This window comes from Sceloporus occidentalis, unplaced genomic scaffold (assembly GCF_023333645.1).
Source record: "Sceloporus occidentalis isolate IW3139 unplaced genomic scaffold, rSceOcc1.0.p SCAF_69, whole genome shotgun sequence".
Lineage (NCBI taxonomy): Eukaryota > Metazoa > Chordata > Lepidosauria > Squamata > Phrynosomatidae > Sceloporus > Sceloporus occidentalis.
The window spans coordinates 4,181,758-4,205,875 of NW_028317049.1; the positions used below are offsets into that span (position 1 = coordinate 4,181,758).

Here is a 24,118-nt window from a genome sequence, read left to right on the forward strand (position 1 = left end):
CCCTTCTACTCTCTCATGAGCACAAACAGTTATGATGCTTGCTGGGATTTTGTAAGTTTGTTGGCATCGTTTTCCTTTGCTTCGTCCTTTACATCCTTCCTTACTTACCCCTAAGTTTTACCGTCGACTTATCCACAGGTCGTATCAAAATCCATAACTGCGGCCCCCAAACCTGCCCTCAACTTATACATAAGAGTGACTTATAGTCGAGTATATACTACTGTAGTTGAGTGCAGTCAGCCCTCCTCATCCATGGATTTTTTTTATCCACAAATTCAAACATCCACGACTTGAAAATACTTTAAAACTATACAAATTCCCATAGCCAAACCTTGGTTTTGCCCTTTTATCTAAGGGACACCGTTTTACTATGCCATTATATTTGATGGGATTTGAGCATCCATGGATTTTGGTATCCACAGGGGTCCTGGAACGAAACCCCAGCGGATACCAAGGGCCCACTGTATATACAATCATAATCGGGTATATACTTTGCTATGGGCTAGGAGGGGAAGACCGCAAGCAAGATGGATGGACTCAATCGGGGGGTCAGAAGCGTAGGTTTGCAGGGACTGAGCATAGCAACGGAGGATAGGGGGACTTGGAGATGTTGGAGCTGACTTGAGGGCAGTTAACAACAACAACAAATGGGCTTTCCATAAATGCCAGAGTAAAAACGGAGCAACGATGAGGGTCTGGCTTTGTACGTGGTCCCTGTGAACAGCCCACTCGGTCGCTCTGCGATTGCAGTTCGTGCTGGGGAAATATAGATGGCCCTCTGTATCCATGGATTTTTGTATCCACGGATTCAAGCATCCATGGCTTTTAAAATATATATACATTCCAAAAAAGCAAACCTTAATTTTGCCATTTTATATCAGGGACAGCATTGTACTATGCCATTGTATTTAATGGGACTTGAGCATCCATGGATTTCGGTATCCATGGACGATGGGGGTCCTCTGCAACCAAACCCCAGCGGATACCAATGATCCACCGTATGGGGCCAGAATACTCCATAGGCAGCCCAGAGTATTCTGGCAAATGTAGGAAAGCCCTAAGAGTGGGGATTTCTTCCCACCCGCCTCCCAATATCCCAATACCAACCAAACTGACAACATCCCTTTCTTCCCCAGACCACAAGCTGTTAAGTTGTCTGAGCAACTAAATGTTCCTTTCTGCCATAGGAGCTCAGCCAACCGGTCTCATAGAATCATAGAATCGTACAGTTGGAAGAGACCACTAGGGCCATCCAGTCCAACCCCCTGCCATGCAGGAAATCCGAATCAAAGCATCCCCGACAGATGGCCATCCAGCCTCTGTTTAAAGACCTCCAAGGAAGGAGACTCCATCACCCTCCGAGGGAATGCATTCCACTGTCGAACAGCCCTTACTCTAAGGAAGTTCCTCCTAATGTTCAGGTGGAATCTCTTTTCCTGTAGCTTGCATCCATTGTTCCGGGTCCTGTTCTCCGGAGCAGCAGAAAACAAGCTTGCTCCCTCTTCAATATGACATCCTTTCAAATATTTAAACAGGGCTATCATATCACCTCTTAACCTTCTTTTCTCCAGGCTAAACATCCCCAGCTCCCTAAGTCGTTCCTCATAGGGCATGGTTTCCAGACCCTTCACCATTTTTGTCGCCCTCCTGCCGCATATGCATTATAAGAAAAATAATAAGGATCTGACAAAGAGAAGAGAATCCGCTGCAGCGCAAGCGGAGTTCGGCATTCTCCGCCACCCCAACATTTTTCTAAATAACCTCAATCTAAATTGCATTCCTACAACTCCAAGCCATTGCTCTGGTTGTATTTGTGAGCCGCCTTGGGTCCCTTTCGGGGAGAAAGGCAGGACAGAAATCAAATCAAATCAATTCGAATCGATCAATCAATGAACTCAATTGTTTCCTATTCAGTATTGTTTCTCTCTAGGTCTGAGTTTGGGAAGATGGCTATACTGCAGCCGTTCCCACCAGACATACTCAGGAGTAGCTGAATTTAAACGATTATATTTTAATTTATAACTGTTTTAATCCTTAACACTGTTTAATTGTTTTTTTTTTTAATTTTACATTAATGTATTTTAATATTTTGTATTGTTTTTAAATTGTGTGGTTTTATACTTGTTCTCCGCCTTGAGTCCCTATATTGGGAGAAAGGTGGGATGTAAGAAAATAAAGTGAATAATAAATAGCTGTGCGGCAAAATCCCAAAGTAATCCCCAAAATGCTCAAAATATAAGCTTTCTTTGGCCTGCCAAAATAAATCTGCTTGGGGTCTCTTTGGAGGTATGCTGTTTAAATGATGCATGCATCCTAAGAATCCGGAAGCTGCACCAAAAGCTGCACTTCGGTGCTTAGGAATGGAGTGTGGCTTTGGCGCGAGCGTCCTAAGAATCCAGAAGCTGCACCAAAGCTGCACTCCAGCGCTTAGGAATGGAGTGTGGCTTTGGCGCGAGCGTCCTAAGAATCCAGAAGCTGCACCAAAGCTGCACTCCAGCGCTTAGGAATGGAGTGTGGCTTTGGCGCGAGCATCCTAAGAATCCAGAAGCTGCACCAAAGCTGCACTCCAGCGCTTAGGAATGGAGTGTGGCTTTGGCGCGAGCATCCTAAGAATCCAGAAGCTGCACCAAAGCTGCACTCCAGCGCTTAGGAATGGAGTGTGGCTTTGGCGCGAGCATCCTAAGAATCCAGAAGCTGCACCAAAGCTGCACTCCAGCGCTTAGGAATGGAGTGTGGCTTTGGCGCGAGCATCCTAAGAATCCAGAAGCTGCACCAAAGCTGCACTCCAGCGCTTAGGAATGGAGTGTGGCTTTGGCGCGAGCACCCTAAGAATCCAGAAGCTGCACCAAAGCTGCACTCCAGTGCTTAGGAATGGAGTGTGGCTTTGGCGCGACCTCCGGACTCTTAGGACCCATGCGTCATTTAAATAGCATACCTCCAAAGAGACCCCAAGCAGCTTTATTTTGGCAGTCTGTAACAGGCCTTAGTCTCACAAGGTGTTAAAAATCAGACACGAGAAGAAAAGTGACGATGTTAGAGCCTGTGGACTACATTTTTCTCTGCTGCTTTTGTGATTTTCAGGTCATTTCTGACTTATGGCAACTCTAAGGCTATCATGGGACCGAATGTCACCCAACAGGTTGAGCAGGGAATCGAACTCTGATCTCCACAGTTGTTGTCCTATGTTCAAACCATCACACCACACTCTCTTGGTAGACATTTTGTCTACCAAATATCAATTTGGCAGACTCAGAATCCTTCTGTGTGACATTCGTGTGATCTCCAAAAGCTTTGGCTTTCCGTTCTCCTATTTTGCGCACTTTCTGGGGTGCAACTGAGACAAGTTCATGCATTTCCTCGATGCCGATCTGCCGCTATCAATCCATGAAAAGCAAAGCTATGTGTCTCAAGAGTCATTTCCAACTCATATGGCTTTTTGTTGTAAGGAAACGAAATACTGTACCTCTTTGGACTTCTTCCTTCCCTGTTTATCAGCAAAGGCTTCATAAGCCTCTCGGTTTTTACTACCGGTGATCCAGATTTGCCTGAATTGTTTACCGCGGCCTGGACAGGCCTTTTATTAATATTAATGAGGGACGCGGAAGAAAAGGGACCCTTTATTTTTAGCCGACTCTAATTGCGTCGTAATTATTCATCTACAAAACAAATGAGCCGCGCTCCATCTCTATGGCAACTGAAGCGCCGGCCTCCCACCGCCGCGCATTAGCGGGCCATTGCTCTGGTTGTATTTTCAAGAGACGCCTTTTGTGGAACAAACAGCTAAAGAGAGATCCAAATAAAGTCAGGTCTCTGTTGTGCCTTAAGTCAAAGTGTCAATGGCCACGTCAACCGTACTGTTGCGAGTATGATCTATTATGAGAATGCTTACACATTCGGCATACGTTTTGCACACAGTTGGAGGTGTTGGGGAGTGGAACGGACCGCCTTGAAAAGTGGTGGACTCTCTTGGTGTTGTGCGCTTTCAAGATGTTTCCAACCTACAGCAATGCTAAGGTGAACCTATCCTGGTTATTTTCTGGGGCTGAGTGTGTATGACTCACCCAAAGTCCCTCAATGGATTTCCATGGCCAAGCAAGGAATCTCCAAAGTTGTAACTCCAGCCACTACTCCACCTTGGCTCTTGGTGGATTCTCTACTGGAGATTTATAAGTACAGTGCGCCCGCGCCATACGCAGGCGCGCCATACGCGGCTTGAGCATACGTGTTCAAGCCGCGCGGGGCGGAAGGGGCGGTGCGTCCCATTCATTTGAATGGGCGCGTGCGCCCGTTGTGCCCCGTGCGCCGCCACGCCGCCGTGTACGAGCCCCATTGTTTCCAATGGGGCTTGAGCATAGGCGGAATTCGCCTTACGCGGCAGGATCCGGAACAGATCCCCCGCGTAAGGCGAGGACCGACTGTAACAGCTGGATGCCCACCTGTCAAGGATCCTTTAAGTAATGGATTTTCCCACCTCACCAAGGATTTGGCAACTCCTGAAATCCTTTCCAACTCCACAACTGAGTGATTCTATAGCTCTGCGAGATGTGCTTTGAACAGGTAAAGTGTTCCATGTTGTGGCCGAGCATTATTATGATAGCTGGCCAAATGTGTCCTTTTTGTTGTTGCCTGCCACCAAGCTGACTTTGACTTACTACAACCTTGTGAATGAGAGAGCTCCACAGTTCTCAACTACCCTGCTCAGGTCTTGCAAATTCAGGGCAGCCATGGTTTTCTTGCGTACTATGGTCTCCCCTTGCTTTCCGTTTTACCAGGCATTATAGTAATAGCAATAGCAACTACTGTACATTTCTACACCGCTTATCAGTGAACTAGCATTCCCTAAGCAGTTTACAACGTATAAGTCTATTGCCCCCAACAAACTGGGTACTCATTTTACCCATCTACGAAAGGATGGAAGACTGAGTGGACCCTGGAGCCCTGCCTGGGATCGAACTCACAACCTTGTGGCTGCAGCCACTGTCCTACCAGGCCCCCCTATCTTTCTGAATCACGTCATTGCTTGATACCTCCGAAGCATGACAGCCTCAGCTTTCTAGGGAGAGTTCGGGATCGATTTGCTCATTCATCTTTTTTAGCTGTCCATCATTCACTATCTAGTAAGTATGGGATGGACCACTGCACCAATGCATTATGGAGACACCCCCAAAGCATCCATTAGTCAGGTTCTATAGAGCGTGAGGTCAGCGAAATAAATTAAAAACAAGAACAGTAGCAGTTTTATCATGAAGGATAAATCTATCAGCGGCTGGGACTCAAGGTGGCCACATGGAGCATATCCCTGAAGATATATCCCAGAGTATATATGCCTGGTATATCCAAATTAATTCTTGGAGGCACTGAGCTGAAGAGTGTTCCTGAACTCCTATCCTACTCTATGGAAAGACGCCTAGCTTGCTACTCTGGTAAGCCACAAACAGACAAGATGGACCTTGGGTTGGATTGACTATGGCCTGTTACAGACAGCCAAAATAAAGCTGCTTCGAGTCACAGTGGAGGAATGGTGTTTCAATGATGCATGCATGCGTCCTAAGAGTCCAGAAGTCGCACCAAAGCCACGCTCCAGCCCTAAGGACTGGATCATGGCTTTGGTGTGACTTCTGGACTCTTAGGATGCATGCATCATTGAAACACCATTCCTCCACTGTGACTCGAAGCAGCTTTATTTTGGCTGTCTGTAACAGGCCTATGTTTGTTTGGCATCCTGATGAATTTTCTGGGACGGGAAAGAAACTGCACTTGGAGGAAAGACTGAAATCTTTTGTCGCTCCCTCATCCATCAGTCAACTGGCCAACCTCTTAAAGCAAATAATATTCAGAGAGGCCGGATTAATATTTCTGAGCTGAGAAACAACCTTCCTGAGAAAGAGCCAGGTCCAGTAGACCATCCGATATACTATTGATGGATTTGCCCTTTGCAATCTATTACACGAAGAAATGGGCCAAACCGTACGATTTGGAAATAGGGAAATGATCAAAGAAAGGGGACTGTCTGGATAATGGCAAATGAATCACTGCCAGGGCCTAATCCAATCCCGATAGTGCATCAAGGATCACATTTGGACTTCGAGTAGCGCAAAGGTCTGGGTTTCACGCTGACTACGAACTATGTATGTTTCACTGTGAAGAAATTAGATGCCAAATATGTAAAGGTCTCTGGCTGTATAAAGAGCTTTCTGGACTCCCTCCATCTTTGCGATTGAAGGCATCTCTGTTTTCATCCCTAGAGAAACTGAGCCAGAAAGACAGAACTCATTGCATTCAAGAGATTCTTTATTGATCTAGATTCGACTCTCTGAACAGCTCAAGGCAGCCCAGCTATGAGACCCTAATCTCCACTAGGCCTGACCCACTTAGACTTCGGAAATCCCTCAAGCCAGCTTTCCAGGAGCCTTGTCGGGATCTGAACTCAAGTTGACGTCTATATCCCAGGAGTCTAATGGATCATCAAGGGTCTCCACAGCTTTTTTTGCCCTGAGTCAAAACCTCTCCCAAGATGTCCCTGAACATTGTTCAGATCAGGATAAGAATAGATAAGTACCATGAGGTAGAGAGAGGGAAGATCTCATTTGCCAAGCCTTGCTCCATCAGGGGAAAACTGAGTTACAACGAAGCGCCTATTCCAGTCCGTGCTTAGAATGGAGTGAAATTTATTCATGGAGGTGAGAACCTTTGGTGCTCCCTGAATACAATTAGTCCGTTTGGATCCCAAGGCAGTTCAGGAGGATGCGGAGCATGGAAGCCCCTCGGCAAGTCAGAGGGTTTGCCCATTGAAAATAACTCCACTGATGAAGAGACCATTAAAAGTTAGCGACTACGTTCATTAAAGACAAACCGATGCCCTCCTTAGGTTTGCACTCCTGAGCTGGTCACTAATTGCATTGGAGATGATTTATCAAGTGCCTTGGATTTCCTAATACGAAATAAGTGATTAAAAGCGGCTCTGTTTTACCCACAACAGAGTCGGGTAAAATGAAGGCAGCCAGGGGTCAGAGCATGGCTGTGGCCAAGTCTGACCATTTATGAATTTAGAGGAAGTCCCCGCATGCTCCACTTCGAAGAGAGAGAAAATGATGCCTGCAATCGGAGAAGACAAAACAGGGGTGGGCAAGCTGGACGTCTCAGATGATGCTCAGAGGTACCCGGCTTTTATACTACATTGTTTCCAAATGATCATTGATGAATGCGAGACTCCAAAAACTGAATGGATATTGTTCTAATTCCTTTCGGAAAAGTAAAAAAAAGGTAAAGGTAGTCCCTTGACATGAATGTCTAGTTGTAACCGACTGTTGGGGACAATGCTTATCTCCGTTTCTAAGCCGAAGAGCCAGCGTCGTCCAAAGACGAATCCACCGCTCATGTAACCGGCCTGACTGCACCGAACGCTGTTACCTTCCCACCAAAGTGATACCTATTTATCTACTTGCGTTTGCATGCTTTCCTGGGACCAGTGTACCTATGGGAACTCTTTGAAATTCATGAGGTCACCATAAGTCAACAGGCGACTTTAAGGCCAGCAGCCACACGACAGAGGAAAGTATATACTCATAGGAAAGTGATAAGAGATACAACTGAAGGGAGGAAACCAGTTAAAGACAAACCGATGCCCTCCTTAGGTTTGCACTCCTGAGCTGGTCACTAATTGCATTGGAGAATGCACTAGGGTTGGGGTCACCTCCCCATGGCTGCTTCCCATACCACACCATGCAGTATCCTTTGTCATGTTTTTTGTGCAAATGTGACTCCTTTGTGTACAAATGTGACTCCTAAATAGCAATTCCCGTATAACGCTGAATGCAACGGTAGCAGATGAGGCATAAACAACTAGCAAAATTAAAATGATATGTCCCTCCACGTTTGCTGGGGTTAGGGGCACAGAGTGTGGAAAAAACACAAAACACACAAATAACAAAAACACTATGTTTTGACCTGAGAGCACACCTCTCTAGGAATCTCTAGGTCCTCCAGTGCAACTCTGTGGTCAACATCTGCCAGACATTGACCATAGAATGGTGCTGGAGGAGCTACAAAGGCCTAGCGGAGTTTCCTCTCTAGGAATCTCTAGGTCCTCCAGTGCAACTCTGTGGTCAACATCTGCCAGACATTGACCATAGAATGGTGCTGGAGGAGCTACAAAGGCCTAGCGGAGTTTCCTCTCTAGGAATCTCTAGGTCCTCCAGTGCAACTCTGTGGTCAACATCTGCCAGACATTGACCATAGAATGGTGCTGGAGGAGCTACAAAGGCCTAGCGGAGTTTCCTCTCTAGGAATCTCTAGGTCCTCCAGTGCAACTCTGTGGTCAACATCTGCCAGACATTGACCATAGAATGGTGCTGGAGGAGCTACAAAGGCCTAGCGGAGTTTCCTCTCTAGGAATCTCTAGGTCCTCCAGTGCAACTCTGTGGTCAACATCTGCCAGACATTGACCATAGAATTGCGCTGGAGGAGCTACAAAGGCCTAGCGGAGTTTCCTCTCTAGGAATCTCTAGGTCCTCCAGTGCAACTCTGTGGTCAACATCTGCCAGACATTGACCACAGAATGGTGCTGGAGGAGCTACAGATGCCTAAGGAAGTGTTCTCTCTAGGAAACTCTATCTCCTTCAGTGTGACTTCTGGTTCAGATCAATGAGTATTATTATTGAGTGCCTTCAAGTCATTTCTGACTTATGGTGACCCAAGGGCTAACCTATCACGGGGTTTTCGGCACCTTGGTTCAGGAACTATGTGACCTGGACTCCAACACCTATTGTGGTGCCAAGATTGGGAACTGCTGGGTGAGAAGGACAAGTGGTCAGCCTTGGTATTAGATGGCTTTGTGTGTTTATATACCTATGAGGTATATAACAGTAACAGAATCCATGGCCTGTTACAGACTGCCAAAATAAAGCTGCTTCGAGTCTCTTTGGAGTTATGCTATTTAAATGATGCATGGGTCCTAAGAGTCCGGAGGTCATGCCAAAGCTACACTCCATACGTAAGCCCCAGAGTGCAGCTTTGGTGCAGCTTCCGGATTCTTAGGATGCATGCATCATTTAAATAGCATACCTCCAAAGAGACCCAAAACAGCTTTATTTTGGCAGTCTGTAACAGACCCATGCTTTGCATGTAGACTCAGTCCCCAGCATCTCTTGATAAAAGGAGAAGGTTGTGGCTTATCATCTACTCTGTTACCTGCAAAAGATCCCAGGTTCAAGCCTTGGCATTTCTAGGTAAGTTTTTAATGGGTTTTTTGGCCTATGTGACCATGTTCTGGAAGAATTTATTCCAGACGTTTCGCCAGCATCTGTGGCTGGCATCTTCGGAGAAGTGTCAGGAATAAACTCTTCCAGAATACGGCCACCTAGCCCGAAAAAGCCATGGATGCTGGTCATGAAAGCCTTCGACTTCACATTTCTAGGTAAGGTTGGGAAAGACTGATCCGAAACCTTGGAAAGCTGTTGCTCATCGGTGTAAATAATCTAGCAGATTTTGATGTTCCTTGTAAAAGATCTCCAGGTGGGACAGACTATGGTGAACAGATGAGACAAGACAGACCAATGGCCTTACTCTTCCTTACAAACTTGCAAGCAGAGCAAATTACAGTGGTACCCCGGGATACGAATTGACCGCGTTACGAAATTTCCGGGTTACGAAAAAGTTAGATTTAAAAAAACTGTTCCGGGTTACGAAATTAATTTCGGCGCGAAATTTAAATCGGAAGCGCGGCTAGCGGCTTTCCAGCGCCTTTTCGGGTTGCGAAATGTATCGGGTTACGAACGGCGCCGCGGAACGAATTAATTTCGTAACCCGAGGTAGCACTGTATACACAAATTCTGCCCATCGATCGGCTGACCTGGCTGATCTTATGGACAACACATGCTATAGTCTAGTCTCGCCAGCCAAGCAAAAGCATCTTCTTTTAAACCCAAGATAGCATCAAATTTAGGAGCTGCACTAAGATGCAAGGACCTCCAGCTTCCGTAAATGCCAGCCTTTCCAGAGTTACCGTGGTACGGTAAAACATTTGCTTTCCCCCCAGGTTACACTGCCTTTGAGGACTGGGTGACCTGGATTAAATTTTCTGTACTTCTCAGCTGGTATAATAGTAATTTTTTAAAGTATCTGGGCCTTCCTCTTGGCAACCGTCCCCGGCTGTAAAGAAAATCGAAGCGGCCATCTGAAGCACTTCAAAACGTGGCACTTGCAAACCCTCCTGGCATCATTCTGTACACAAGGCCCCAATCTTTTTTGGGCAAAATATTATTACCGCCATGTGCAAACAAGAGAGGCGCTTAATGGCGAGACTAAATATTTGAAAGTACTAGAGTTAAGTGTACAATGTAGTATTGCTGCTTCCCGTGCAGTTGTCTGTTTTGCTAAGCTTGGTATCCATGGCCTGCTTAACTGCCCTCCTTTGCACATTCAACAGTGGGCCACCTTCCTCCTAGTAGATTGCTTCTTAAAGAGCACATTACATATCTCCTATCCTCCGACATTTCGCAGATGAGAACACAAGCAGCACCAGGGTGTTGTCAAGATGGAAAAAGTTGTTAAGGAGGAGGAACAGAACCGGATAAGCAGCAGTTTGCTTTTGCCTGAACCTACTGGGAAGGGCAAGACTCCAGCCCTTTCCCTCCTCTCTCTCCCCTTGCAAACTACTTTTTGCAGCCCTTAAAAGAAAAATTGGCCTGTTACAGACAGCCAAAATAAAGCTGCTTCGAGTCACTTTGGAGGTATGGTATTTCAATGATACATGCGTCCTAAGAATCCAAAGGCCGCACCAAAGCCATGCTCCAGTCCTAAGGACTGGAGTGCAGCTTTGGTGAAGCTTCCAGACTCTTAGGACTCATGCATCATTGAAATACCATACCTCCAAAGTGACTCGAAGCAGCTTTATTTTGGCTGTCTGTAACAGGCCATTGTGACATTTTAAAAGCAACCGGGGAAAAAAAAAGAGGAATGACAGGGGACTATTTGGGACCGGCTCTGCCAAACTGGGACAGCTGCAGAGATCTTCAGTGCACAACAGTTATAATCTTATAGTAATGACAACTGAAGCGTCAGACAAAAATTAAGGGGTGGTATGTGTTTGTCATTAGAAAATGGGAAAAGGTGGGGTTTAGTGTGTTTTTTATGGTCTACAGAAGAGATATATGCTCCCTCCTAACTGCACATTGATGTTATGTTTAAGGTTTCTCCAGGACCATATGCTGAGTCTGTTCCGCTTTAACAGCCCAGACTGAGCATGCGCCGTAAACGGAACACGCTCCGAACTAGAAATGCCTCTTCAAGCAAAACCTTGTCTTTTTGGGTAGGCAATCTACTCTCAGCAGGGTAGGCGCTGACAAAACAGCAGCCGCCGCAAAGCAAACGTAATGTGGCATTCAGGACCGGAATTACCAGATGCCATCCCCTATATCCACGGTCGCTCATTTGGAAAACAATTCAGAGAAGCTGAGTACGGAAAACTAAGTGTAAAAAAGAAAGAAAGGAATTTTTAAAAAGGCAAAAAAGAAAAGAAAAAAATTGCTGGCTTGATGGTGAAAATGGTGAAACCTGTTCTAGGAAGATTGAATATTGGCAGTTCATGAAATGTTCGGTCATACTTGAAGGGAAAACAAAAGTAAAAATTGTCCTAAAACCCTGCGATGTGGGAGGAATGGATACAAGTTGTGACAAGCGCTGGGTTTGCGGTATAGCCAAATGTGCGTTAGGATCTAAAACCAATTCCCTTGTGCCTCGGCATAGTCGGTCATTGTACATACACTCCGTCACTGAGCTCTCCAGCACATGGCTTTTCTGCTCCGCCAGCCTCCAAAGAAGGACTCAGGCTCTAATGCAGAATATCGAAAGAGTTAATGCTTTGCGGGGGAGCCATGTTTGTACAATGCCCGCTGAATGAAACATGGCCCAAACCTCGAGACACTTACGTATGAGTAACTCCCACTGGCTTACATGTGGGGACGACTCGCAAGTAAGTGTATTTAACAGGGGAAACGGGGTCTCTCCATTTTTCATGAATAGCAAGGCAAAATGGCGGGCGAGCCAATTTAGCTATCCCTGCCAGAGCACACATCGCTCTCGTAGAAGAGTGTGTTGCTTGAATTTGGGTAGGCCAAAGTTTGGGCATCAATGGGCATTGCGCTACGGATCGAGATGTTTACTAGAGCTCTGCACAGGCAAGGCCTAAGCTTCCAGTCAAACCACTGCTACGCTCCCGGCCGCCATGCTCTTTCGAGTCGACGTGGACCTATATAATATCAACTCAACAATGCATGTTCTACAACTACGTCTACTGCTACCAGGTACGACTACTACAAAAGGGCATGCATTTAGTTCAGTCCCACAGATACGAAGAACAGGCAAAGGGGGGGAAAGATGTGAGATGTTTTGTTTTACGAACGACACGTGTTTTGTTGTATTGAGTAAGGGGGAAAGTAATAAAAGGAAACAAAAGAGAGAAAAGTGTACAAAAATAAAATGAAATAAAATATAAAACCAATAATAATAATAATAATAATAGAGACATTTGTCAAGAGTTGGATTATGAGTCGTTCCTGGAACCGTTTCGTTTGAACAAGCAAAAAAAACATGCAACCAGCTGCTACTAACAAGAAGCTGGACACAGAGAGAGGATTAATAGGTGTTGGACAAACCTTCCTGCTGAGCGTGCCAAGGAGAGTGTTTGAGAGGAGTGCACGTCCCAGTGTAAGAGAGGCCGGCAAGAGCGCCTCAGAGACCCCCTCTCTCACAGCAGCCCCAACCAAGCAAGAGAGAAAACAACAAGAACATAACTTGCTCACACTCACCAACAAGGTCAGTAGCTCATGTTATGAGATTTGTTCATAGCCGGCAAGTTTAAAGGACAGTAAGGCTCTGCGGAAGCTGGGATCGGAGACGTGGCCATGGGAACTCTAGGTAGTGCCCTCTCTTTTGGGGGGGGGGGGTTCATTGCTTTGCTCTTAGAGACGGCCAAACAAGTGGACTCTGGTGATGGCCAAGCGAGTAGACCTCCTCTGGCCAGGAGGAAGACTTTTCTGGCTGTTGGGATTCTCCAGCCAAGTGGGAGGTGAAGTTCCTAAGGATCAAGTGTTGGAGATACCTTGCAAGTCCCCACCCTAGTTTTTTTTTAGCCAATTCCAAATCTGCATGAAATCCCACAACTTTGTCATAGCAAAGTATCAAACTGAACTGTCAAGGAATGCCCTGGCATGGGCACCACCGTCAAAAGAGTGGAGGAACGGATGGGTACCACCGTCAACAGAGTGGAGGAACGGATGGGTACCACCGTCAAGGGAGTGGAGGAATGGATGGGCACCACCGTCAACAGAGTGGAGGAACGGATGGGTACCACCGTCAACAGAGTGGAGGAACGGATGGGTACCACCGTCAAGGGAGTGGAGGAATGGATGGGCACCACCGTCAACAGAGTGGAGGAACGGATGGGTACCACCGTCAAGGGAGTGGAGGAACAAATGGGTACCACCGTCAACAGAGTGGAGGAACGGATGGGTACCACCGTCAAGGGAGTGGAGGAATGGATGGGCACCACTGTCAACAAAGTGGAGGAACGGATGCACCAACCCTCCACCAGGTTAGTTGTGAAGCAGGTGCTACAAATGGAGACCACATACGCCAGTGGTTCCCAAACTTTGGTCCTCCAGATGTTTTGGGCTTCAGCTCTCAGAATTCCTGACTGTTGGTGGGGCTTCTGGGAGCTGAAGTCCAAAACATCTGGAGGGCCAAAGTTTGGGAACCACTGACCTAAACCATTCACATCCATTGTGCATATGGACTTCCAGATGGACCATCTGCTCCACACACTTCCTTCAGCACATGGGTGAAGAATAGTTTCAAAGGGTGATTCTATATCTGTGGTTCTCCAGATGTTTTGGACTTCAATTCCCAGAAGTCCCAGTCAGTATGCTCATTGTTCAGGAATTCTGGGAGTTGAAGTCTCAAAAATCTAGAAGACCAAAGGTTGAGGACCACTGTTCTATAGACTGCCTCAGGATTAGTGGCTGGTCTTGGGCCACAAGAAGCAAAACAAAACAAGTGTATTTAAAATCTCCTGGAAGAACGATCAAACCTGTCTTGGTTATATTCTGCTAGTAAAGGGCTCAGATGGCCCCACAATTCCCCTCCTTACAAACAATTTTGGAAACATGCAGAGAGGTACATGCATGCATGTCAAACCAAACTGGGATGTCGACATGCGCATGAGATCTGTGCATGCTCAGGACTGGGACAAAAGTGTGGTATTGATAGTAAAACTGTCTCGGAGGCGCCTGTTACAAAGCACAGGCCATCATGTGAATGTGGCTCAGGTCCTGATTTGTTAAAAAGAACCTCAAAACTACGCAAAACATTGTTGCTGAAAAGGCTGAGTTGCAATTTCCTCGTCGACAGTGTGATTTTAACCTGCTACAGATTAATCTGCTACTGTGTGTAGTATTTACACACAGTAGTTGTGAGATTGGCTGGCCCATTATGTGGTTACACTGATCTAGTTCGCACTGAACCTCTATATTCTTCCATGTTGGAAGAGTGACAAGTGTTTGACTTTTACAGAACGTCCACCACCATAGTCAAAGAGTTTCTTATAACCCAGAGACTACTGATATAAGAGAAAGTTGCATCCAGGAGCATCACTACAGGGGTGTGGATATGTGGACCACACCAGTAACAGTTGGTGTGTGTGTGTGTGTGTCCATCTCAACCCCAAGCCAAGGTGCTTCTGCAACAGCAGAGAAAATGCCGCTATTGCAGAGTGTTGCCCCATCATACCTGCTATCTCACTGCCTCACACTCCCTTGGAGATGGGACCCGAGTCTAAACACAACATTCATGAATGTTGTGTTTCATATGTACCTTTATACACATAGCCTGAAGGTACTTTTATACACTATTTTTCATACTTAACAAAGGCCTGTTACAGACTGCCAAAATAAAGCTGCTTCGGGTCTCTTTGGAGGTATGCTGTTTAAATGATGCATGCATCCTAAGAGTCCGGAAGCTGCACCAAAGCTGCTCTCCAGTGCTTAGGAATGGAGTGTGGCTTTGGTGCGACCTCCGGACTCTTAGGACCCATGCATCATGTAAATAGCATACCTCCAAAGAGACCCGAAGCGGCTTTATTTTGGCAGTCTGTAACAGGCCAAAGTGTATTTACACTGAACAATGAGGAAACAAACATTTTGGTTTTGGGAGCATTTCGTATTTAGGAATTAGGTATAAGGGAGACTCAACCTATGTAGTCTTACATGTGGGCCCTAATAATAATAATAATGCATAGTTTTTTTGCTTTTTTCAGGCTATGTAGCCATGTTCTAGAAGAGTTTATTCCTGACGCTTCGCCTGCATCAGTGGCTGGCATCTTCAGTTTCTCTGCATCTGTTTCTCTGATGATCGCAGCCACAGATGCTGGTGAAACGTCAGGAATAAACTCTTCTAGAACATGCCCACATAGCCCCACAAAAGCGATGGATGCCAGCCATGAAAGCCTGCGACTTCACAATAACAATGCAGCTATTTCCCCCCACATCTGCAAAGAATCAGGCCCGAGCCCCAGTAACATGAGATGGACTCCTGGACACATTTTACTATCAATGCCAGTTCCCTTTTGATGGAAGTGGATGCAAGTGGACCGTCGTTCCATAACCAAAGAGTTGAAACCATTTCTGTACACTAATGTACAATTCCTTCCTCCTGAACTGAGAAGTGGGGCAAATCTGTATGGGCAGAGATTGTTTCAGGGGGGAAAGAAACAGAAGAGAAGGGTACCGTACTGCTCTTTAGACTTGCCATAATATGTTGGTGTTAATTTCGGGTTAGAAGTAGTTTTGTATCACAAAGTTAATTTGTTCTTTTTAAAAAAAGGATCCAAAGAAAACCAAGTTTCAAAAGAAAATAAATATATCTCTAGATAAACAACCAAACGATACCAAGCAGAGAAATCAGATGGTGCCCAGCTCAGTTGTTTTGGGCACCAACATCACTCTGATTAAAACAAAGGTCAACTTTGGCGGGACCCTCAGTTTTTACTAGGAGCAAACTTATCATCTCTATTTATAATAACAACTGTTTCTAAGCTGGAGTAAAGTATGGGGAAGGGACATGGAAAACTGTCCGTTCCTCTTCTAATCATTGATGAAATCTTTTTCCTCCCCAAGGCAGAAAAGAAAAGGTAAAAGTAAAAGAACAAAAACCGAAATGAATATTCCTGTTGCTGTCTAGCAAGTCGCACACCTTGCCCCCTCTGGACTTTCCCTACCTAGCCTAACATTAAACTGCTACGGATGATCCTTTGTAGCTCCGCAAGCAGTGCCAGTTTGCATGGAACGGAGTTCTCCAACCATCTCACTTTGGATCCTAAAGAATGGTCTTCCCCGCCCCAAAATCCACTGGGGGCACATTAATGTTGAGGAGCCCTTTCCACCTCGGGGACCTTTGGATGACGTTGGTGCAAAGAGGCCAGAGGCGCCGCACCAACGAATGAGTGTCATCATGAGAGAGCTGAGTAAAACAGTTACCGCCAACTTCTTTGCTCCTTGTCTCACCGAGGACCGAATCTGGCCGGGGAAATTTGGGCCCATGGATGCCGCTCGCCAATCCGTTTCCCCACTCCCGCATCCGACAACCCACTTAATATTAGCAAGAACAAATGGCTGAGGAACGCACAAGACAGGATACAGAGATGAGCAAGCAAGATAAAGACTGGGGAGCAAGTAGACCCACTGAGAAAGCCGGCAAAGTCTGCCTTTTGTCCTTGCTCTGTCTTTCGGGTTCAGGATTGCTGACAAGCAAACGCGGCAAAAAAGGAGGCACTGGTAAGTCTTAACAGCCCACTCATGACTGAATCGAATGCTCAATGATACCAATGGGGTAGTTAGCTTATCTGTAAATTGATCTCCAGTCAATAAAGTAATGGCTGGACTCCCTCCTCCGAAAGGAGATGGAAGCAAGTGGAGCTTTGTAGAGGTGGATGCGAAAGCAAAGGGTCGCCATTTCTCACGGAAGTCAAGCCAGAGTTTGCAGCGGGTAACAAAAGTGGAAACATTATTTTGTTTTTAAAAGATGCCTGGAAAAGGTTACGTTCTTCTGCAGAAGTCTAAATGCACCTGAGGAAGTAGACTGAAGTCTAGGAAAGCTCATGCTGCCAACTTCTTTCTTTCAGTGAGTCTCAAAGGTGCTCCAAGATCTCTCCACATACTTGACCCTATATATGCATCTAAGGAAGTAGACTGAAGTCTAGGAAAGCTCCTGCTGCTAACTTCTTTCTTTCAGTGAGTCTCAAAGGTGCTCCAAGATCTCTCCATATACTTGACCCTATATATGCATCTAAGGAAGTAGACTGAAGTCTAGGAAAGCTCATGCTGCCAACTTCTTTCTTTCAGTGAGTCTCAAAGGTGCTCCAAGATCTCTCCACATACTTGACCCTATATATGCATCTAAGGAAATAGACTGAAGTCTAGGAAAGCTCATGCTGCCAACTTCTTTCTATCAGTGAGTCTTAAAGGTGTTACAAGATCTCTCCACATACTTGACCCTATATATGCATCTAAGGAAGTAGACTGAAGTCTAGGAAAGCTCATGCTGCCAACTTCTTTCTATCAGTGAGTCTTAAAGGTGTTACAAGATCTCTCTGCATACTGATTCTACAGACTATCATGGCTAAATCTTTGGCCTGTTACAGACTGCCAAAATAAAGCTGCTTCGGGTCTCTTTGGAGGTATGCTGTTTAAATGATGCATGCATCCGAAGAATCCGGAAGCTGCACCAAAGCTGCACTCCAGTGCTTAGGAATGGAGTGTGGCTTTGGCGCAAGCATCCTAAGAATCCAGAAGCTGCACCAAAGCTGCACTCCAGTGCTTAGGAATGGAGTGTGGCTTTGGCGCAACCTCCGGACTCTTAGGACCCATGCATCATTTAAATAGCATACCTCCAAAGAGACCCCAAGCAGCTTTATTTTGGCAGTCTGTAACAGGCCATAGACTTCTTCTGATTTCTCCATGGGATAATCTTTACTATTCTAGATCGCATTCAGGACCTCTGTTTTCCCGCTACAGAACTATTTAAACCTCGCGCCAACACTATGGTTTGTGTTAGCCGTAGTTATGGGCCCAAACCATGGTTGGTGCTTTGAAACGTATAATCCAGCCATGGCTGAGAGCCGTTGGGACTTTGTCATGGAACAGGAATTCATCCATTTCCTAACTGGGGTTGAATTTGGAATTCCTGACCCCTTGAGAAAGTTCCCAAAACTTGTTCCAGGCTGGACTCTAAAAGAACCACTCAAATTGCTAAACTTGTTTAGGGGTAAAGTTTAGTACCCTGGATAACTACAGTAAAGTTTGGGACCAAAACCCATTGCAGATTCGCTGCCCTGTGAAAATAGAAGCCATCACCCACCATTGGCACTCTCTAGTTTAACAATATTTTTAGCTTTTGCATGAATTTAATCCAAATCAAAGAGGAATTTTAGCTATGTTTAACTGTTGCAGGTCACCGTGAGCTCTCAGTTGGGAAAATGGTGGAATATTACTACTACTACTACTACTACTACTACTCCTCCTATTGGTGGCCTGTGGTCCAAGCAGGGAAGATCCTTCATCCTTGTGGCAGGATAAAGTGCCTCTACCATGCATCAGACGCCTGTCGAATAATGTCACATGTATTTCATACATGAGGACCGAGATTCAGCTCACTTTCCTAGCAACTGAGGAGTGAACAGTAGAGGAAGGACTGCATTGTTAGCCCTGTGCAAACCATCCAAGGGCGCACTGTACAATTATAACACTTTGATCCCAGTTTAACTGCCATAGCTCCATCCAATAGAGGCCTGGGATTTGGACTCTGCTCAGGGACTCTCTTGAATTACAGAATTAGAGCTCTAAGTAGTTCACCAAACTCAAAAACCCAGGACTCAATAGGATGGAGCCAGGACACTCAAAGCGGTACGGAGGTGATATAACTGTGTAGTGTGGCTGACGTCATGAGAAATGAAGCCTTTTACTACCCTTTGCGTTGGCGCTTTTAAATAAACGGTCCACCCTACAGCTCCACGGGGTGTTTTGGAACGTGTGGTCGGACAGCCTATCTATGGCTTGAAGACTCATGGACTCTGCTTGTTGTATTTGGTTTTCGCTGGCTGGGTTCCCTCCCCGCAATGCTGCCCTCCCGCATCCCCGCACCCGGACCCCGAGGGAAGCGTGAGGAAAAATCAAAGAGCGTGATGGACAGCTGCAGCCACACAGAATACCGACAGAGCTTTTACCTGGCCCTGCATTCTGAGGGTATGCCATGTAGCCGCCTCTTCCACGGCCCCCCCTACCTGATCCTCTTGCCGCCGCCACTGCCGCCGCCGCTACTGGTCCGTAGGCTGCCGCCGGAAAACCTGGCCATGGGGAGAAATGAGACGGGTAAGAGGAAAAATGCGACGGACAGCCGGCATAAAAGAGGTAAGCAAGAGAGAGGGTGCAAGTAGGCACACCTATATATACATATGTGGCTACCAGTAGCGTTTGGGGGTTTGCAATCAATTAAAATGGCAGCTCCGCCAGGTCTGCCGCAAGGGAAGGGGATACATTGATGTTACGAGGGCCCTCTAAGGCCTTCTCCAACCCAGAGCAACCGCCTGACCCATTCCAGCTTTGCAAAAGCTTTGCAAAAGCTGCGAATGTAGAAAACAACTCCACTTGGGCCAAGGGAAGGATAACCTTCAGAAACTCTGGCTCCTTGTTTATTAGTTGTTGTTTTCGAAGGCAAAAGCAATACCGAATGGATCCGGTGGGACATGCCCTAGCTACAGAGGCACAAGGGGACTGGTGGAAATATTTCCTGGCTTCTGTCTGGTTTCGGGAAGGAATGCTTGTTAAGTCGCCCAAGTTTAGAAATGAACTCCATTTCTAGGGCATCATAAAATTCCACTTAAAATGAGAGGTGGGTTTTTAACCCCTTCTGCCACATCCAGATCCTTCTCTGGTTTGGATTAAATTTAGAGCCGGAGAAAAAACGCCCAGGTTTCTCCTCTGCTTGGGTGCATCAGCCATCCCCAAACACTCCCTTAAACAAAGTGGAGGTGGAAAGAGCAGCGGAGATATGTGGGGAACCATAGGTTACATCTACACTGCAGAATGAAGGTGGTTTGACACCGCGTTCACTGCCACCGCTCAATGCTAGGGGATTCTGGGATTTGTAATTTTGTGAGTCCCCCCTCCGTATCCACCTATTCTTTATCCACGGATTCAAGCAGTCGCAGCTTGAAGACGTTCCAGCAATATATAAATTCCAAAAAGCAAACTTTGGCCTGTTACAGACTGCCAAAATAAAGCTGCTTCAGGTCTCTTTGGAGGTATGCTGTTTAAATGATGCATGCACCCTAAGAATCCGGAAGCTGCACCAAAAGCTGCACTCCGGTGCTTAGGAATGGAGTGTGGCTTTGGCGCAACCTCCGGACTCTTAGGACCCATGCATCATTTAAATAGCATACCTCCAAAGAGACCCCAAGCAGCTTTATTTTGGCAGTCTGTAACAGGCCCTTGATTTTGCTGTTTTATGTAAGGCTCACCATTTTACTACCCACTGTATTTAATGGGACTTGAATACCTGCGGATTTGGTATCCACAGCAGGTCCTGGAACCAAAAGGCAGCAGATACCAAGGGTCTGCTGTATTTAGTCTTTTCTATTAGAGAGCTCTGTAGCCATGGCCGATAGAGTAGTGTCAAACTGGATTAATTCTGCAGTGTGGCAGCAGCCACAGAGGAATATATGCCCCTTTTTATTTTCTCCATTGGGTTCGCAACCTGTTGCAAACTGGATGGAGGGGAATATGGTGGATGTACCTCTTTAGTGATGGGGAGGAATGGCATCAGCCCTGCATGCCTTTCCCCTGTAGCTATTTTAGAAGCACTCAAAATTAAATTTAATGTAGAAGCTGCCCTCTCTTCCCCAATTGCTTCCACTGCCATTCCAGTTCCTAAGCAATTTGAGCATTAAGAAAACCTAGGATGGAGGGACAGGTATTGTGGGGCTGGCAGGGACACCCCTGGAAGAAAGGGTGGCACAGCAAAGATGGGCAGGGGCTATTTGCCCCCTGCGCTCTTAGACCTAGCCAGAAAAATGACCCCCATTCTTCCGATCCCTTCCCAAATAACTCAGGCAATTTTTGCCTTAATTTGAAGCAAATGCCTATCCTTTTGATTGCCAATTCCGGTTGTGAAGACAAGAGGAAAGGACACACACTTCGCAACGGACGATTAAACTACTTGCGATTTATCATTACGAAAACAGAAGTCAAAGGCCACGAAACAAAGAAAGGAGGGAGAGAAAAAGAGACAGAAAGTCTTGAAATGCAGGGGGAGAAAGAGGAAACTAGATACGGAGATCCAAAGAGTTTAGCCAACTACAAGCCTACTACCTCTAGTTCTATCACCGTAGCTACACATACTGCTACCGGAGGGGAGGGGACACTGAGTAACAGAAGTGACAGGCTAAAGTGTCTCTAAACTACTGTAAAATATCAATGAAGAGAGACATACTTGCATTTAAATATGGTAATAGGGCTGTTGGGGGGAAAAAGAGTCCAGGTAAATAAATGCAGAGCTCTCTCCCCCCCCACTATCCTCAGAGCCACCTCCCACCTCTGCAAAATAAAACCCCATTTGCTTATTAGATGGCTAATCCCATTTGGATTTAATATAGGGGTTAAGTGGCATGCTCATCCATGGTGGCGCTGAATGGGTACCACGACTGGAGGGGCTGGATGGGAAAGCGAGGGATACGGCTGGCAGAACTGCGGCCAAAGCGGCATCAAATGGGTTCAACATGTCCACTGCACCGGATGGCGTGAGGATCCCCTAATCCATGGCCAACTGCTCACAGACGTTGCCAACATTTGATGGTGGCCCCTGTTTTTCTGGGAAGGTTGTGTTAGGCTTCAAGACAGTAGTCACCCTGAGCAATGGGGAATTGGACGGAAGGTAACCATGATGGGAGATAGCGGAAAAGGCAAGGAGGTTCATGGGGATACTTAGGAAAGGACAGGGACTGAGGGCTTTTGTTGGATAGCAATAGCATGTACATTTCTATACCACTTATCACTCTCTAAGCAGTTTACAATTTCTAAGCCAATTGCCCCAAACAGGTTCTCGTTTCACTGATCTACAAAAGGATGGAAGGTTGAGTCAACTTTGGAGCCCTTGGGATTGAACTCACAACCTTGTGGCCGCGGTACCGGCATTTAATCACTGCGCCGCTTTTGAAACTCAGTAAACAAGAGTGGACCCTTCCCATCTGCAGGGGTAGGGTTATGCCCCCCCACAGTTGGCAAAAAATGCAGATGGTTGCACACCGTATTATTCAATGGCAGCAGCATGTGTGTGGATGTGTCACTGCCTCTGCATGCATGCACCGCCATTGAATAGCATGGGGTGAGGCAAAAAGTGGTCAAATCCACAGATCGCTAGCCCACCGAACCAAACCCCAGTGGATACCAAGGGTCCGCTGTACTTGATGCTACACATTTCCCCCTGTACATTTGTATTGTTGTTTGTTATGTGTCTCCAAGCTGTTTCTGACTGACACACATTCCATCAAGTACTTACAGAAGATAAACTTGCATATTTCTGTCCCTAGAATATCTGCACGGAGAACCGAATGATAAATCCATAGTCAACCCTACTTTAGTGCAAAGCAAAAAACAACACAGTATCTTACAATGCCAGCAAGATTAAGGACAGAAATGACCCCGCTTTCTCATACTTCAACCAACAAACCTTTTACTCTCATTATGGAATGAATGGTCACAGACAGGTAGCTTACTCAAAGGACCTTTTCCTTGCTGAACTGTAAAGTTCAGCAACTGCTTTGCATTGGGAAAAGCATGGCATGGCACTAATAAAATCATATCAGGCAGCCTACTGTTCGAACAGGGAAGACCTATACCCCGGTTGAGTTGTGCAGAGGGGTGGGATAAAAACAGATATTATTATTATTATTATTATTATTATTATTATTATTATTATTACCCAATAGTTCCTGGTCCCTCTTGGGTTAAAATGGCCCATGGAAGGGGCAAACATGTTGTGACATTGCCCCTCTACTGGCATTTGGGGCTACAGTATTTGCACATATTTTTGCAGGGGGTTATTTTGGGGGAGCCAAGGCAGCCCCTTGCCCCTGATGGTTGTACACCCCTTATTCTAGAAAGACACCCAGACTTGCATGCATTTCTTCACAAGGTGGGCAACCCCATGCGCTTCTCCAGCTTGAGATCCTCCTAGCCACAGTGCCGTCGTCTCGCCAAAATTCAGCTTCCAAATCCAAATCTGTATTCCATTGCCAAAGTTTCCTAATAGGTATTCAGCACCACAATAAAAAGAGGGACAGCACTCAAAGTATTTGTGGGAGAAACAGTCTTGGGCACGTAGCAGCGGCAGACTGCTCTCTCTTTTGGACAACAGGCTTTGTGTCGAATGTCTGTGGCACTCCAAAGCCGAACGTTCGGGAGAGTTCCCAAACAGCATTCTGACCTTTGGGGTGAATGGGTGAGACTGTCAAGCTTTGTTTGTCGGCTTCCTTACTCTTTCCTTGCTTTGACTGTGGATTCCTGCATGGCGGCGGGTGGGACTGGGTGTCCCTTGTGGTCTCTTCCAACCCTTACGCTTCTATACTTTTTAAGTGGTGCCAAAATAAGATGGCTTATATGTTCCAGAGCCAGATTTCGGAGGAAGGCGAGGCATTATACAGCACAGGATAGAAGAAAATAAATAAATAAGTTGAGAAATCCAAGATATGCTTTAGGGATCAAGCTTTGAAGTGCTGTCCCAGTCCAGCTATTTGCCTTTACTTGAGATGGCGAAAAGGGCCCCCAGGGCACCCTCAGGGCAACTGCCGAGGTTCCTTTTTGCAACAATACCTTTCTGACCTCCCATTGATAAAAGGGATATTTCAAAGAGCGCCTGGAGCTATCTGCCTACTGCGGCTCAGGTGCTTCAGTGGCGGCAGCCCACAGCAAGGAAAAGATGGTGCTCGACTCGCCGCCGCGTTTCCATCCCCAGTCCGACGGATCAGGGAGGGCACCTCACCGCAACTCCTGTTTAGGAACAACTGTGTCCTCTC

General features: G+C 46.3%; 1 protein-coding gene across 14 annotated transcripts in view; it reads right to left on the minus strand.

Moving 5' to 3' along the window:
• The window catches only part of LOC149286425 (RNA-binding protein Musashi homolog 2), a 538,943-nt gene that overhangs the window by 43,028 nt on the left and 471,797 nt on the right, over nt 1-24,118 (minus strand). For 7 of the 14 annotated variants that reach the window (XM_089494106.1, XM_089494102.1, XM_089494104.1 and 4 more), the window contains 2 exons: nt 21,538-21,561; nt 19,331-19,393 (listed from right to left, as the gene is read on the minus strand). The exons of 1 other annotated variant lie outside the window; for it this stretch is intronic. In XM_089494106.1, coding sequence (XP_089350232.1) covers nt 19,331-19,393; nt 21,538-21,561 — 87 coding nt within the window. Of the gene's footprint in view, nt 1-19,273; nt 19,394-21,537; nt 21,562-24,118 lie in introns of all 14 variants that reach the window. 6 more of the 14 variants (XM_089494103.1, XM_089494107.1, XM_089494114.1 and 3 more) reach the window with 2 other exon arrangements.